Source organism: Natrix helvetica (assembly GCF_964273705.1).
Source record: "Natrix helvetica genome assembly, chromosome: 7".
NCBI classification, from domain to species: domain Eukaryota; kingdom Metazoa; phylum Chordata; class Lepidosauria; order Squamata; family Natricidae; genus Natrix; species Natrix helvetica.
Window position 1 is genome coordinate 73,892,542 of NC_138558.1, and position 16,080 is coordinate 73,908,621.

The 16,080-nt window shown below is 45.0% G+C and overlaps 1 protein-coding gene across 8 annotated transcripts in view; it reads right to left on the minus strand.

Moving 5' to 3' along the window:
• Positions 1-16,080, minus strand: part of APBB2 (amyloid beta precursor protein binding family B member 2) — a 157,362-nt gene that overhangs the window by 14,017 nt on the left and 127,265 nt on the right. For 6 of the 8 annotated variants that reach the window (XM_081958958.1, XM_081958957.1, XM_081958961.1 and 3 more), the window contains 4 exons: positions 12,347-12,461; positions 10,099-10,186; positions 8,209-8,292; positions 5,679-5,794 (listed from right to left, as the gene is read on the minus strand). In XM_081958958.1, the coding sequence (XP_081815084.1) occupies positions 5,679-5,794; positions 8,209-8,292; positions 10,099-10,186; positions 12,347-12,461 (403 nt within the window). The remainder of the gene's footprint in view (positions 1-5,678; positions 5,795-8,208; positions 8,293-10,098; positions 10,187-12,346; positions 12,462-16,080) is intronic. The other 2 variants (XM_081958962.1, XM_081958959.1) reach the window with 1 other exon arrangement.

Genomic DNA, 16,080 nt, shown 5'->3' on the forward strand with positions numbered 1-16,080 from the left:
CAACCCCTGAGATATTGGAACACTGCTATCATGTCTCCCCTGGTGCTTCTTTTCATAAGACTAGACCTACCCACTTCCTGCAACCTTTCTTCATATGTTTTAGCCTCCAGCCTCCTAAACATCTTTGTGCTCTTCTCTGTACTCTTTCTAGAGTCTCCACATCTCCTGGTTATCTACCTCTTCAATCCAGTCCATTACAACACGAGTGGAATTCCAACGTCCAGAATCCCTCAGCCACCCTGTGCCATCCCCAAAATAAAAAATGCCATGTGGCAATTTTTCCAAGCTAAGTTCTTTATTGTTTATTTATATTGTGATGTTTTCATCACCACAATATAAAAAGATGTGGAGACTCTGGAAAGAGTGCAGAGAAGAGCAACAAAGATGTTTAGGAGGCTGGAGGCTGAAACATATGAAGAACGGTTGCAGGAACTGGGGATGTCTAGTTGAATAAAAAGAAGGACCAGGGGAGACATGATAGCATTGTTCCAATATCTCAGGGGTTGCCACAGAGAAGAGGGAGTCAAACTATTCTCCAAGGCACCTGAAGGTAGAACAAGAAGCAATGGGTGGAAACTAATCAAGGAGAGAAGTAACTTAGAACTGAGGAGAAACTTCCTGACAGTTAGAACAATTAATCAGTGGAACAACTTGCCTCCAGAAGTTGTAAATGCTCCAACACTGGAGGTTTTTAAAGAAGCGATTGGACAACCATTTGCCTGGGATGGTGTAGGGTTTCCTGCCGAGCATGGGGTTGGACTAGAAGACCTCCAAGGTCCCTTCCAACTCTGTCACTCTGTTATTCCAGACGTAGACAAAATCTTGCCAGTCCGAGGTCTCGCCTACAATATACTTTGGGAACTATTATGAAGGAGTTGTCTTCACCCTCTTTCTCTCACACAAAAGACCTGGACTAAGTTGTCACTTATTCCTTCGGAATGGACCCCTCCCATCCTGGGAATCCAACTCCTTATTGCAGTCCATCACAAAATCCAAACTTCCTTCTAGGCCGACCAGAGAAAAGGCGGGAGAATATGTCAGACGTGGGGGGATATGAATGATGTTGAAATGACAATATGACCCGGTAACTGAAGCCACGCCCCTTTTTACATCCTTGAGATATATGCACACCTTCCTGTTCTGACCTAGGCTTCCCCAAACCACAAGGCAAACTCCTTGTCCCGACAAAAAACCCTTTGATTAATTAACTGTGAATTCTGCTCATTCACATCCAGCAAAGTCTTTCAAGGGAGGATTTACAGTCACAGACCTTCTCTGGCTTGGAGAGCTGCCAGTCCTGATATATGCAAAACTTGGCAAGGAGTCTCGGAGAGTCACGGACCAATTAAGCGAACTAATTGTCTCCTGCAAACTCCACTCCCTTTTCGCTCCTCTTTTATTTCCTCTGGGGAGGGTCCCTTCACCATCCACCTGTGGCCTTCTCCCAGGTCGACCCCTGTTCTTTAGCTGTCCCCTTCATTTGGCAACTCTGCACATGCGCACCCTGGGAACAGGCTCCAGCTGTTCTTCTGCCTCACTGATGTCTGACTCTGAAGGCAGCTGATAACTGGCATATGGCTCTGGCCTCCTCTCTGCCTCCAACACAGAGCCCTTGTCCGAGCCTTCCCCAGACTCCGGGGCTGGCCCATGCTCCTCCCCAACCCTCCTCACTGTCTGAATCTGCTGCCAACTCTGCTGGCGGGCCACAACACTTCCTCCCAAAGGTGTCAACCACAACTTTCAATTTGACATCACTGATCCTCCTAGTGGAGGCTCTTAAAAGGATTTCACACTAAAATAGCCAGTGACTGGAATGTGTTATAAAACTTATACACCTTCTAGGTGCATTACTAAAGTTTTATGCAACTTGTAGGAATTTAAAATAAAAAACTCTTTTAAAAACCCCTTGTTGCTTGGGCTGGATAGCTATGACAATGTTTCTCAACCTTAACAACTTTATCATGCATAGACTTCAAACACGATGGCTGGGGAATTCTGGGAGTTGTAGTCCACGCATCTTAGGATGGCCAAAATTGAAAAATACTGCCTTGGGGTGCAAAGTATACTTAATTTTTCATTATTTCGGTACATAGGTGGGCAGAAAACATGCTCTATAGGCTGCATTCCATGGCTTAATTGTCTAGTTAAAGTTAATTAACTTTCCAGTTAATTAGACTGTAGGCAGGATCAATGCAATTCATTTAATTTTCTCCCCTTAAATCTGGGATAATTACTGTTGAAAGCCTCAGTGACTTCGAGGTGTTTTTTTTTTAGTCGTGGAATGCTAATTAAATTGACAGTTTGGTTATTTTTGTAAGTGAAGCTAGTAGCACATGGCAAACGGTAGCACATGCATCTTGAAAATGAAGTGCAAAAATGATCATTTGTCACCCCAAATCTGTTTTGACTGACATTACAGGTGGAGCTTTCTGCGTTTCGCCCAGAACCTTAAAGGCTTGGAGAAAAAATAAAATAAGGATGAAAGAAACGATCTTCTTCTTTCTTTGTCATTTTTAATGATCCTGGAATCTCTTGCATTGGGTTGGAGTTGGGGCAACTGAATGAAACTGAGAGTTTACTGGCCGGATGCACTTCCCATCACCAATGCAGAGCTGGCAGCAGAGTCGGACAGTGAGGAGGTTGGGAAGGAACATGGGCCAGTCCTGGAGGATGGGGAAGGCTCGGATGAGGGCTCTGTGTCGGAGGCAGAGATGGGGCAGAGGCCATCTGGCAGTGAGCAGGTGCCTACGGACGTGGACAGCAGTGGGGCAGAGGAACAGCTGGAGCCTGTTCCCAGTGTGCGCATGTGCAGAGCTGCCAGAAGAAAAAGAACAACTCAGAAATCAGGGTTGACTTGGGAGTAAAGTCACAGGTGGAAGGTGATTGGCCCCTCCCATAGGACATAAAAGAGGAGCGAAAGGGGAGGGGGCTTTTGCAGGAAATAATTTGTTCGTTCATTTGTTCATTCATTTCAGGAGTGTGAAGATCTGTCCGTGAATCTCAGAGACTCTGTGCCAAAGTCTTTCCTTGCACAGCACCTCATTTGGATATTTACATGGCAGCTTTCCAACATAGATAAGGTCTGTAGTCATAAATATTCCTTTGAAAGTCAAGACTCTGCCTTGTGCTTTTTGGAGAAGCCTAGGTCAGAATAGTTTGCAGCAGAACTGAACGGAGCTGAGTGTTTACTGGCCGGATGCCCTTCCCTGTCGCCGATGCAGAGTTTTGTTCAGCAGATATATATTCTCATTGTGCTCATTTTGAGAGAAATATCAGCCTCTACCTAGGATCGAACTTACTGCCTCCTGATTGTGAGGAGAGAGCTCCACCTCTAGGCCACCGCACCACTCAAGGACAAAAGAAATTGGGATCTACAAAATCAACCTTAACCATTGCAACCAATTCTTGGCGGGACCAACATCACATCAATTAAAAACCAGCATCCACAGACACTGGCTGGCCGTCAAACGCCACAATCCCAAATTCTTAATCTCTACCCACACTAGTTTGATTGGAGCAACACAAAAATCATTTGCCACGCCACCTCCTGCCATGCTTATGAGTTCATCAGAGCCTGGCGTTCCACAAGCATCCTGTTCTGTTCTGGCGTTCTCCCTGGACTGGGCCCATAACCTGTCAGAGTGCGCACAGCGTGGATACTATTTTGAGACAACCCAGGAGCAAAATACAGTACACACAAGTTTTGTCTTTCAAACAGTGGTTTATAGACAAGATTTATATATACATACATACACGTGTCAGGCAAATACTAGGCAAGCAATCTTCAACTCTATATGGAGAACTACAATGGAGATAGATACATGAGGAGAGAGAGAGAGATGCCCTTACATGGCCTCCCTTATATATACAGCTTCTTAAAGTGGCAGTAACCCTCTGACTCATCCTCATGTCATCATCTCGGTTTACAGCCTTATAGCAGCTGGTCAATTAAATTATCATTACCCTGACACATCAACAGACACATTCACCTTCAACCAGCCTATGAACCCTCAGAATCCAAATCAACCACACAGCCAACCAGAGATGGCACCTACCCTCAACCAACCCATGCAATCCCCCTCCTCCAGCAGTTCACCTCCCAATGACCCTGACCTGATGTGGCCTCTCCATCACCAGATCCACCACCAGACTCTCACTGCACCCGACCCATCAAAAGACCCATCACAAGACCCTGACCTGACAGTAATGTTACCTGACGTAACCTTCCCATCACAAGACCCACCACAAGACTCTCACTTGATGTGACCACATCTGACTCACCATGACCCCCACTTGACATGCCCACACCTGATCCACAAGACCCTCCTTTGACATGACATCTAACCCACAAGACCCCTATCTCACATGACCACACCTGACTTACAATACCCTCACTTGACATGACTCACCTGACCCATCACAAGACCCTCACTTGCCACAACCCACATCTGACCCATCACAAGACCCATTACTAGATCCATCACAAGACCCCCACTTGACATGACCAAACCTGACCCATAAGACTCACGTGACATGACCACACCTGACCCATCACAAGACCCTCACTTGCCACAACCCACAAGACCCATTATTAGATCTATCACAAGATGCTCAGTTGACACAACCCACATCTGACCCATCACAAGACCCATTACTAGATCCATCACAAAACCCCCACTTGACATGACCACACCTGACCCATAAGACTCACTTGACATGACCACACCTGACCTATCACAAGAATCTCACTTGACATGACCACATCTGACCCACCACAAGACCCCCACCTTACATGACCACATCTGACCTACAAGACTCACTTGACATGACCACACCTGACCCATCACAAGACCCCCACTTGACATGACCACACCTGACCCATAAGACTCACGTGACATGACCATACCTGACCCATCCCATCACAAGACCCTCACTTGACACAACCCACATCTGACCTATCACAAGACCCATTACTAGATCCATCACAAAAACCCCACTTGACATGACCACACCTGACCCATCACAAAACCATCACCTGCCACAATCCACAAGACCCATTATTAGATCTATCACAAGATGCTCAGTTGACATGATCCACACCTGACCCATCACAAGACCTACCACAAGACCATCACTTGGCATGAGCACACCTGACCTATCATAAGAATCTCACTTGACATGATCCACACCTGACCCACAAGACTCACTTGACATGATCCACACCTGACCCACAAGACTCACTTGACATGGGCATTTGGACCCATCACAAGACCCTCACTTGACACAACCCACATCTGACCCATCACAAGACCCATTACTAGATCTATCACAAGACCCTCACCTGATGTGACCTCATCACAAGACCTACTGACCACACAAAGCCCTTATAAGCAGAGGAACACCGACAACGACATCCCCTAAACCCCGCTGAAGATATTACCTAGTTTGGTAACAAAATGTTCGGAAACCAACCCACAAAGCTCAGAGAACAAACCTCCACCATCATCTTCCACCCGAGCTACAGATATTTGCCGCTATAGCAAAATAATAATAATAATAATAATAATAATAATAATAATAATAATAATAATAATAATAATAATAATAATAATAATAATAATTGTTGGGTCAAGTTACAAATCCTAGCATTAAAATAGGACAAGTTGAAGGAACCGTACCCCATCGCTGATGACAGTCACAGTAGCATCAGCCACATTCATGGTGACAGGCGTCCATTCTTCTCTGTTGGAGGACTCCATCAGATTTTCTATAGTCCCATTCAGCATGTCCATACCTTCAGAAGAACAGAAACAACAGACACACAACCTTAGAACTTTTGAGGGACGCACAACATTTTGGTTCTCCTTTGCTTAAAACTTGTTCCTCTGGCCTAGATAGACTTCTTTAACCTTAGTGCCGTGCCTGCAAGCCATCTTTTCTTTTGGACTTCAGGCCTGCCACACTTTCCGTGGGAAACTGGGAGGGGGGATTGTATGGAGTTAGATGATATGTAGCCATAACACAATTCTTTCTAGAAAGCCAAGGTCATCCTTTGTCTCTGCACCTGGCTGGAACTGGATGGGTGGAAGCTGTCAGCCTGGCTGTGGAAGTTTGGACCATGTAATGGACTTGTGGGTCTGGGGGCAAGATCTTGAAGTTTCAACTGGGTGGGGAAAACCGGGAAGCTTTCAGATTCGGGTTTTCCCAGATGTACCAACATGGCTCTCAATAAATTGGAACTTTGAGCAATCCTTTGCCTCCGACTCTGATTTTATTTCGGATGCAGGGGGGGCTTTTTCGCCCTCCCCAGGCTCTGAAGTCTTTCCTCGAGACTCCGGGAGGGTGAAAACTGCTTTCCTCGGGCTTCAGAGGCTGGAAACAGACCTATTTCTGGATTTCCAGAACCTCTGGTAGGCCCGTTTCCCCCCTTCCTGAGCTTCTGCGCAGGCCCAGAACTTATCTAACATGATTTGCATGGAAACTCCTGGGAGGGGCATGGTAGGGTGGGAGGGGCAGGGTGGGGTGGGTGTGGCCAGCCACAGGTGGCATTTGGAGGATCGCTGAACTTGGCAGAATCCGAACTAGAGGATCACCCGAACCCGAGCGAACCCCCAGTAACCCACTCCTGCTAGTTGGGTCATGATGTCAGGGTTCCAAATAGCATCCAAAATTAAATCAGAGTCCAAGGCAAAGGACTGCTCAAAGTTCCAATTGATGAAGAGAGCCATGTTGGCACATCTGGGAAAACCCGAATCTGAAGGCTTCCCGGTTTTCCCCACCCAGTTGAAAGTTCAAGATCTTGCCCCCCCCACCCACAAGTCCATCCCATGGTCCAATCTCCCACTGCCATGCTGGCAGCTTCCACTCATCAAGTTCCGGTCAGGTGCAGAGGTGCAAAGACAACGGATGACCTTGGCTTTCTAGAAAGAATATTGTTATGGCTACATATCATCTAACTCCATACAATCCCATCTTCCCACAATAGAAAATGCATAGCAGAATAATAGGAAGTTGGCAGGCCAAAGATCCAAAAGAAAAGATGGCTGCAGGCCTGACACATGAAATGTCTGTAAGAAAATAACCAAGCTCAGAGATCATCAAGGACTCCATGATTAGTATCTAATTAAGAATGCTTAGGGGATTAATGTGTGATCTTAGGTTTTATCTTCCCCAGCTTCGTGACAATCAAATTAGATAAGACCTGAATATAGCACTCTTGAAAACTTGGCTATTCTTCTCGCCTTGACAGATAAACCCTGATGGTCTTCTTCCAAATTTCCTGCAACTCCCAAATTCTAGAAATACTTATTAAATCATTTGCGATACACCTGTCATTCCCTTGAGCCACGCTAATTATTACTAAAAATATTAGTTGTTTCAGGAAGTTCACAGAAAATGAAAGATTGAGACAGGATGGCGAGTAAATACAATACTTTGGACCAAATACAAATGACCTCAACAATCACAAAGACACCTGAAACAATAAAGGAGGAGGGGAGAGAGGGGGGAAGGGAGGAGGAGGAGGAGAAAAAGGAGGAGGAGGAAGAAGAGGAGGAGTGGAGGAGGAGGAAGAGAAGGAGGAAGAAGAGGAGGAGTGGAGGAGAAAAAGGAGGAGGAGGAAGAAGAGGAGGAGTGGAGGAGGAGGAAGAGAAGGAGGAGGAGGAAGAAGAGAAGGAGGGGACAGGAGGAAGAGGAAGAGAAGGAGGGGAGGAGGCAGGGACAGGAGGAAGAGGAGAATAGCAATAGCCCTTAGACTTATATACCGCTTCACAGTGCTTTACAGCCCCGTTAAGCAGTTTACTGATTCAGCCTCTTGCCCCCAACAGTCTGCCCACCTCGGAAGGATGGAAGGCTGAGTCAATCTTTGAGCTGGTAAGGATCGAACTGCTGGCAATCAGCAGAGTTAACCTGCAATACTGAATTCTAACCATAACACCACAATGGTTGTGGCAAAGGAGGATGAAGAGGAGGAAGGAAGGAAGAAGAATGGAGGAGGAGGAGGAGGAGGAGGAGGAGGAGGAGAAGGAGGAGGAGGAGGAGAAGAAGAAGAAGAAGAAGAAGAAGAAGAAGAAGAAGAAGAAGAAGAAGAAGAAGAAGAAGAAGAAGAAGAAGAAGAAGAAGAAGAAGAAGGAGGAGGAGGAGGAGGAGAAGAAGAAGAAGAAGAAGAATCATAAAGAACACATTTATGAAAAAAATACGCTTACGTACCCACTGGCCTAGTTACAGGTAGCATGCCCAGGTATTGCACGTGGAATTTCTGGACCAACTCAGTCTTTGGTGTTGGAAAATCTACTGCAGGGAAGCAAAACATCGATTTCATCTTATCCCATTCACATCAGGCCTCCTCTCCTTCATTTTAATGCCAGGAGCCAGAGTGAATGATCAGGTAGCCGATAATATCATCGGTTCCAATAAACCCCCTGTTCTAAGGGGAAAAAAGGATCCCAATTGATGTCTGGGGAATTAAGGAATGGAGTGCTATAAATCTTCATGGCGTAAAATAAATCTTCTCTTCTTGTGACAGTTATGAGGCAGGGTCAAAGAAGACGCTTACCTAAGCATAAATCAACAGCCACAAATTTCTGGCTAGCACAAGGAAGGTTGCAAATGATGAATTAGTTAGAATACAGCTGTGACTAACAGGTGCAAAAATAGCCACACGTCAAGGTCCCATTAAACTGATTTATTGCTAAAAGCCTATGCACAGGAATCTTCTAAACCAGGGATCGGAAACCTTAAACACTCAAAGGAGCCACAAAGGTCCTAACCGGAAACCCCCGTTCAATTCTGGAGCTGACCGGAAGTCCGGTTCCCCCACCATAGAGTCTCCTCCTAGCGCGGCATCCTTTTTCCTCTACCTGTCCTAACCGAAAGCGCTATCAATTATGGAGCCGACCAGCGACAGGGAGCTGCAGTACAGGGATGAAAGAGCCACATGCGGCTCCAGAGCCGCAGGTTAATGATCCCTGTTCTAAACTAATGGTCAGCACCTGGTTAGAGTTAAGACAAGGGTCAACTGAATTTAAGGGAGGTTGCAGTTAGTTTACTTGTGGCTATGTAGGGATTTAGGCTGATTCCTCTTTTCACTCCTCTCCCCCAGGTTCTGCCATTCCTCCTCCTGCAATAAAAAGAATCCTTTTTATGATGCTGTGATCCCTTAATTTAGGGTAGACTCTGGGCGAACGGGTGGAGCCAGAGGTGGGTTCCTACCAGTTCGGACCGTTTCGGCCGAGTAGGTAGAAATTTGGCTGGCCACGCCCCCGAACCGGTTCTATTAGTGGCGCCGTAGGCATTTTTTTTAACCTACTGCGCATGTACATGTAGCGTGTGCGTGGCCAAAGCGTGTTCCTGAGCAAAGCGGCAGTAGAAGAAGCCAGAACCCACCCCTGGGTGGAGCTGAGCGAAACAGCTGTCGCTACCTAGGATTGAAATCTCGACCTTCTGAGTGGGAGGCGAGCGTCTTCACCACTAGGCCACCCCACCATTACATTCCTTCTCCTACAGTGTCTTCAAAAAAGCTAAGTATCTGAAAGCCATGATTGTGGCAGCATCGGGTGAATGCTTGGGATGGAGAGTGCTCCTCCGTTGCCAACATCTAACTTTCCTTTCCAGACAATGGTCTAGTCTTTGACTCGATTAAAGACGGATACAGGCAGTCCTCGACTTACAACAGTTCATTTAGTGACCGTTCAAAGTTACAACAGCACCAAAAATAAGACTTATGAGACCATTTTTCATAGTTACAACATCCTCATGATCAGGTGGCCCAAATTCAGAAGCTTGGCAATGGGTTCAGATATATGACTTCTGATGGGTCCCCTTACTTCCGACAAGCCACGTCAATGGGCAGCCAGATTCACTTTAACAGCCGTGTTCCTAACTTATCGACTGCGGTGATTCACCTAACCACTGCGGCAAGAAAAGCAGTACAATGGGGCAAAACTCAATCTCACTCAAATGACGGGAATCCGGGGCTCAATTTTGGTCGTAAGTCGAGGACTAGTTACCTGTCTATTGGGTGCAACTGGTCTAGCGTGACTCTAAAAAGAAGAGATCCTCCCTCACGACAATCAGCCTACGCGCTGTCACAGGTTTTACCTTGCAAAGGGACCTCCAGAGCGACGTTTGACCGTTCCTGCAATGGATTGCAAGCCACAGCTTTGGCATTCTTCCGTTCAGCCATAATCTGCAGAAAAGGAGGTGAATGCAATTTATTTTCCTTTTCGGGCGGGAATTTTATTCGTTATCACCAGCTTTGTTTTCGAAGATCAGCCTTTAGACCAGGGGGTGATATCCTCCCGGTTCGGCCCGGTTCGGCTGAACCGGTGGGGACAATTGTGGTTGGTTCTGCGAACTGGCAGGAAACAAATGCTTTAAAAAGTATGGAGGGGGGAAAAGCTCCCGATGATCGCGTGCCTTCCCCTCCCCCTTTTTAAAGCATTTTTTCCTGCCAGTTCGCCCGAACTGGCAGGAAATAAATGCTTTAAAAAGTGAAAAATAAGTTGGCCACGCCCACCCAGTCACATGACAACCCACCACCACCACCAAGCCACTCCCACAAAACCGCTGGGCAAAAAACTTAGATGTCACCACTGCTTTAGACCCCGGAAAATTGGAATTCAATTTGAGGGATTCTTTACGTAGGAGAAATCCAGTGGAGGAAGGAACAAGTGCCGAACTGCTGAGGAGAAAAATCTCACTCGCATTTCGTGCAGGTCGAGTAATTAATGGTTCAGGATATTAATCTTTTTGTGGGAAGGAGTTTGTGGGAAGAAGCAGGCGTGGGTTTTATGAAGCTTATCTCAGTGGGATACAGACAAGACGAACCGCTCCAGGCCATGGGGAGAAACATCATGTTCTAACCCAGCTCCCCAAACACGACAAATCCTAAAGATTCCTTTATTAGGAATGCTGGCAGTCCCGGCAATGGCTGCAATGGTCATAAGTGTGAAAAACAGTCATCAGCCACTTTTTACAGTGCCGTTGTAACTTTGAACAGTCACTAAATGAACTGTTGCAAGTCGGGAGGGGGCTACCTACATAAAAAGCTGGCAGGAAGCTTGGAAGAACGACAGATGTTCAAAGTATTGTCGTCCGCCAGCACAGCTGTTGGTAGATTCAGACAGTGAGGAGGTTGGGGAGGAAGATGGGCCAGTCCTGGAGTCTGGGGAAGGCTCTGATGAGGGCTCTGTGTCAGAGGCAGAGAGGGGGCCAGAGCCCTCTGACAGTTATCAGCTACCTTTTGGAGTCGGAGATCAGTGGGGCAGAAGAACAGCTGGAGCCTGTTCCCATGGTGCGCATGCACAGAGCTGCCAGACGAAGAGAACAGCTAAGGAATAAGGGTCGACTTGGGAGTAAGGCCACAGGTGGACGATGAATGGCCCCTTCCAGAGGGAATAAAGAGGAGTAAAAGGGGAGGGGAGTTTGTAGGAGACAATTAGTTCGCTTAATTAGTGCGAAGATGTGTTCGCGACTCTCAGAGACTCCTTGTCAAGTATTTTCTTGTGCAGCATTGCGCTGGGAAGATATCGGGCTGGCAGCTCTCCAAGGCTGATAAGGTCTGTGGTTGTAAATTCACCCTTGAAAGACTGTTTGCCGGGACTTTGCTGGATGTGAAGGAGAGGAATTCACATTACCGTATTTTTTGAAGTATAAGACGCTCTGGAGTATAAGTTTTGGGGGAGGAAAATAAGAAGAAAAGAAATTCTGCCTCTGCCTACCAGCATCCATGGTATTCAGCTGACACATGGGAACAAGGTAGCCAATGAATAGGCAGAGCAACTAACTCAGCCAATGGGGGCTATTTGGATGCTGAAAATTACTGTGTGAGCAACAAGTGAAACTGCTTGTGTTTTGCTTGCATTTACTGCTACCTTGGAAAACCTGCTTTTGGTAATGTATTGTATATTATTATTATTATTATTTTGAATCCTGCTGAATCAGTTACTTGTGTGTGCTTTCTGAATGTGATTGCTGCTGCAAACTCTGACCAGCCAGGTCAGCTTCAGCACTTACTGCAGCCTGATTCAGAACAGCTGATTGGCGGGTGGATCACACTGTCCGAATACCCCCAATCAGCTGTTCCAGGCTGCAGGGATCACCACAGACCATCGCTGACTCCATGCCTCCCGTTTTTGGCCTCTGGTGGGGGGTCGGGCTACATTCGGTGTATAAGACACACCCAAATTTTCATCCTCTTTTTTGTGGGGGGGTGGGGGTGGGGAGGTGCGTCTTATACTCCGAAAAATACGGTAGCTTCATAAAAAGAGGCAAGGAGTCTGCTTCGTGATTTTGGGAAGCCCGGGTCAGAACACAAATCCCACCGATTAAAGCAACGGAGACTCGCCTTCGAACAGATTTCGTGGAGGCTGGTTGCAATGGCTTTCGCGGGGGTGTCACATCGAAACACGTGGCATTTCAAAATCCGTGTCTCTTTGTCTCTGGCTACATAGGCGAAATCCCTGGAGAAGAAAAGAAGAAAGAAGCACCAATTAAAACACAGAGAGCTCAGAGAGAACGAGACAAACGGCACCCGAAGGAAAGGACAAAAGATGGAAGTGAAGAATTTCGCTCCACGGCTGAAGGCCAAGATCTGGAGAACTACTTCTTTTTCTCCATTAGGGAGTTTTAGCTGACCCTTTGCGGATGATTGGTTGCTAACCCAGATTCATTTATTGAGCATATGGCATGAAATATATGGGTAGCACCAGTAAAGATATGCAAAGATTGATGGCCTTAAGGGGGGGGAATTTGGGGCTCATTTGATGAAATGCAAAAAAATTCAAGGAGTTATTATATCATGGATGGTCCTCGACTTACAACCACAATTGAGCCTAAAATCTCGGCTGTTAAGTGAGTTTTTCCTCGCCACAGTTGTTATCGCTGCGGTTGTTAAGTGAGTCGCATCGTTGTTAGCGTTGTTGAATCCGGCTTCCCCATTTGACTTGGGCTTGTAGAAAAGGTCGCAAAAGAGGATCACAGGGACCCCGGGACGCTGCAACCGTCGTGATTCTGAGTCAGTTGCCAAGCGGCTGAAATTTGATCACATGACCATGGGGATGCTCAACTGTCATGTGAAAAACGGTCATAAACCACTTTTTTCATTGCTGTTTAGCTCTGAAGGGGCACTAAATGAACCGTTGTAAATCGAGGACAACATTTATATGTGTATGTATGTATGTATGTATGATGGATAAACAGATAATAAGATTGATATATAGATGGATGGATAGATGGATGGATGGGTGGGTGGGTGGGTATGTAGGTACATAGAGATGATAGATGGTAAAATAGATTAGAGATAGATGATAGATAGATAGATAGATAGATAGATAGATAGATAGATAGATAGATAGATAGATAGATGATGGATAAACAGATAATACGATCGATATATAAATATATAGATATATACGGTAGATATATAGATATATGGGTGGGTGGGTGGGTATGTGGGTAGATAGAGACAATGATAAGATAGATTAGATAGATAGATGATAGAGTAGATAGAGATAGATGATAGATAGATAAGATAGATAGATCGATATAGACAGATGATGGATAAAGATAGATAGATAGATAGATAGATAGATAGATAGATAGATAGATAGATAGATAGATAGATTAGATATAGATAGATGATAGATAGATATAGACAGATGATGGATAGAGATAGATAGATATAGATAGATTAGATAGAGATAGAGATAGATGATAGATAGATAGATAGATAGATAGATAGATAGATAGATAGATAGATATACAGATAGATAAGATAGAGATAGATAGATGATAGATAGATATAGACAGATGATGGATAGAGATAGATGATAGATAGATAGATAGATAGATAGATAGATAGATAGATAGATAGATAGATAGATAGATAGATAGATAGGTAGGTAGGTAGGTAGGTAGGTAGGTAGGTAGGTAGATAGATGATAGATAGATAGATAGATAGATAGATAGATAGATAGATAGATAGACAGACAGATAGACAGACAGATGATAGATAGTAAGATAGATTAAATAGATAGATAGACAGATAGATAGAAAGATTAGATAGATGACAGATAAGATAGGGATAGATAGATAGATTGATAGATAGATAGAAAGATTAGATAGATAGATAGATAGATAGATAGATAGATAGATAGATGATAGATAGATAGATAGATAGATAGATAGATAGATAGATAGTAAGATAGATTAAATAGATAGATAAGAGATAGATAGATTAGATAGGGACAGATAGATGATAGATAGATAGATAGATAGATAGATAGATAGATAGATAGATAGATAGATAGATAGATGATAGACAGACAGACATAGATAGATGTATGATAGATAGAAGAGATAAGACAGCTATAGATAGATATAGATTGATAAACATATAGATATATACACATACACTTACTATACACACAGACACACACACATAATTACAAGTTACATTTTAAAATACATTAGTTCACAAAATAAGTGTTTTATATATTAATATCTAGGCCGTTTATTTAATTCATCCCGAGCTCTGCAGCTTCCTGCCTTGTAGCTGATGGGAGGCTCACATTCCATTTTTTCCACCCAAGGAGTAAAATCCTATTGAAATATTTCCAGCTTTCCTAAGGACGGAGAACCAGGATCCTGGCTAGACATTTCCTCACACAACTGACCCACAAAATAACTCTCCCAATATCACAGATGCCACTCGGGATAAAACTCTGCACAATTCCAAAATAACCCCCCCCACATTCTGCATTAGCCTCCTTCCTTCAATTATCTGCTGGACCTGCCCACAGTTATCTTCAATTACCATATTTTTCGGAGTATAAGATGTACTCCCCCCCCGCCAAAGATATTGAAAATTTGGGTGTGTCTTATACACCAAATGTCGTCCTGCTCACCCGCCAGCCGCCACCCTTTGGCCTCTGCCTCCCAGCAATTTGCCTTCTTGCAGCAAACAGCCTGTTTCAGTTTCAGCTTCAGCACAGCCTGATTAGAACAAGCAGCTGATTGTCGGTTGGATCGGCCTCCTGACCATCAGCTGTTTTAGGCTGAAGGGATTGCCATTGCCTATTGCTGCCCCTGCGCATCCTGTTTTCGGCCTCTGCGCATCCCATTTTCTGCCCATTCCGATCCCCGCTGTCCAGAATGGGTGGAAAATGGGGCACGCAGAGGCTGAAAATGGGGTGCACAGAGGCAGCAATAGGCTATGGCAATCCCTGTAGCCTGAAACAGCTGATCATCAGGAGGCGGATCCAACCAACAATGAGCTGCTTGTGCTAATCAGGCTGTGCTGAAATTGAAACTGAAACACACTGTTTGCTGCAAGGAGGCAAATTGCTGGGAGGCAGAGGCAGATTTTTCCCCCTTATGCTAATTAGGCTAAATTGAAACAGAAACAGGCTGTTTGCTGCAAGGAGGCAAATGGCTCTGAGACAAAGCAGTTTTTTTTCTTGTGCTAATCAGATTAAACTGAAACTGAAACAGGCTGTTTGCTGCTTGCTGCCAGGAGGCAAATTGCTGGGAGAAAGAGGCAGATTTTTTTTCTTGTTTTCCTCCCCAGAAGCTAGGTGCATCTTATACTTTGGAGCGTCTTATACGCTGAAAAGTACGGTATCTTCTTGAGATGCTTCCTTTACAAAGTCTCAATTCATTCCCCACAATTGTCACATTTTCTGATAAATTTGCTTTTTGCAGATCGGGAAAACTATCATCCTCTCAACCTCATAATCCCTTGAGGAGTGGAGTCAGGGCAACTGAATGGGGCTGAATATTTACTGGCTGGATGCCCTTCCTGTCGCCGACGCAGAGTTTTGTTCAGCAGATATATTCTCAGCCGGGAAAACTATATTAGAAGATAACTGCCTTTGCTTTTTTTTAAGCCACACACATTAAGCGTAAATGTCTTGGGAGGATGTAGGAGAACCAGAAGCTGTCTACTACAAAGTGATCCATCAGCATTAACCATGAAACCTTTCCGGCAAGGTCAAGACATTAAAAGGACTTCAATTATTAATTAAATCAAAACCCATAATCAAAACTACGTCATTTGACCAAGACAAAGGGTTTTTTACC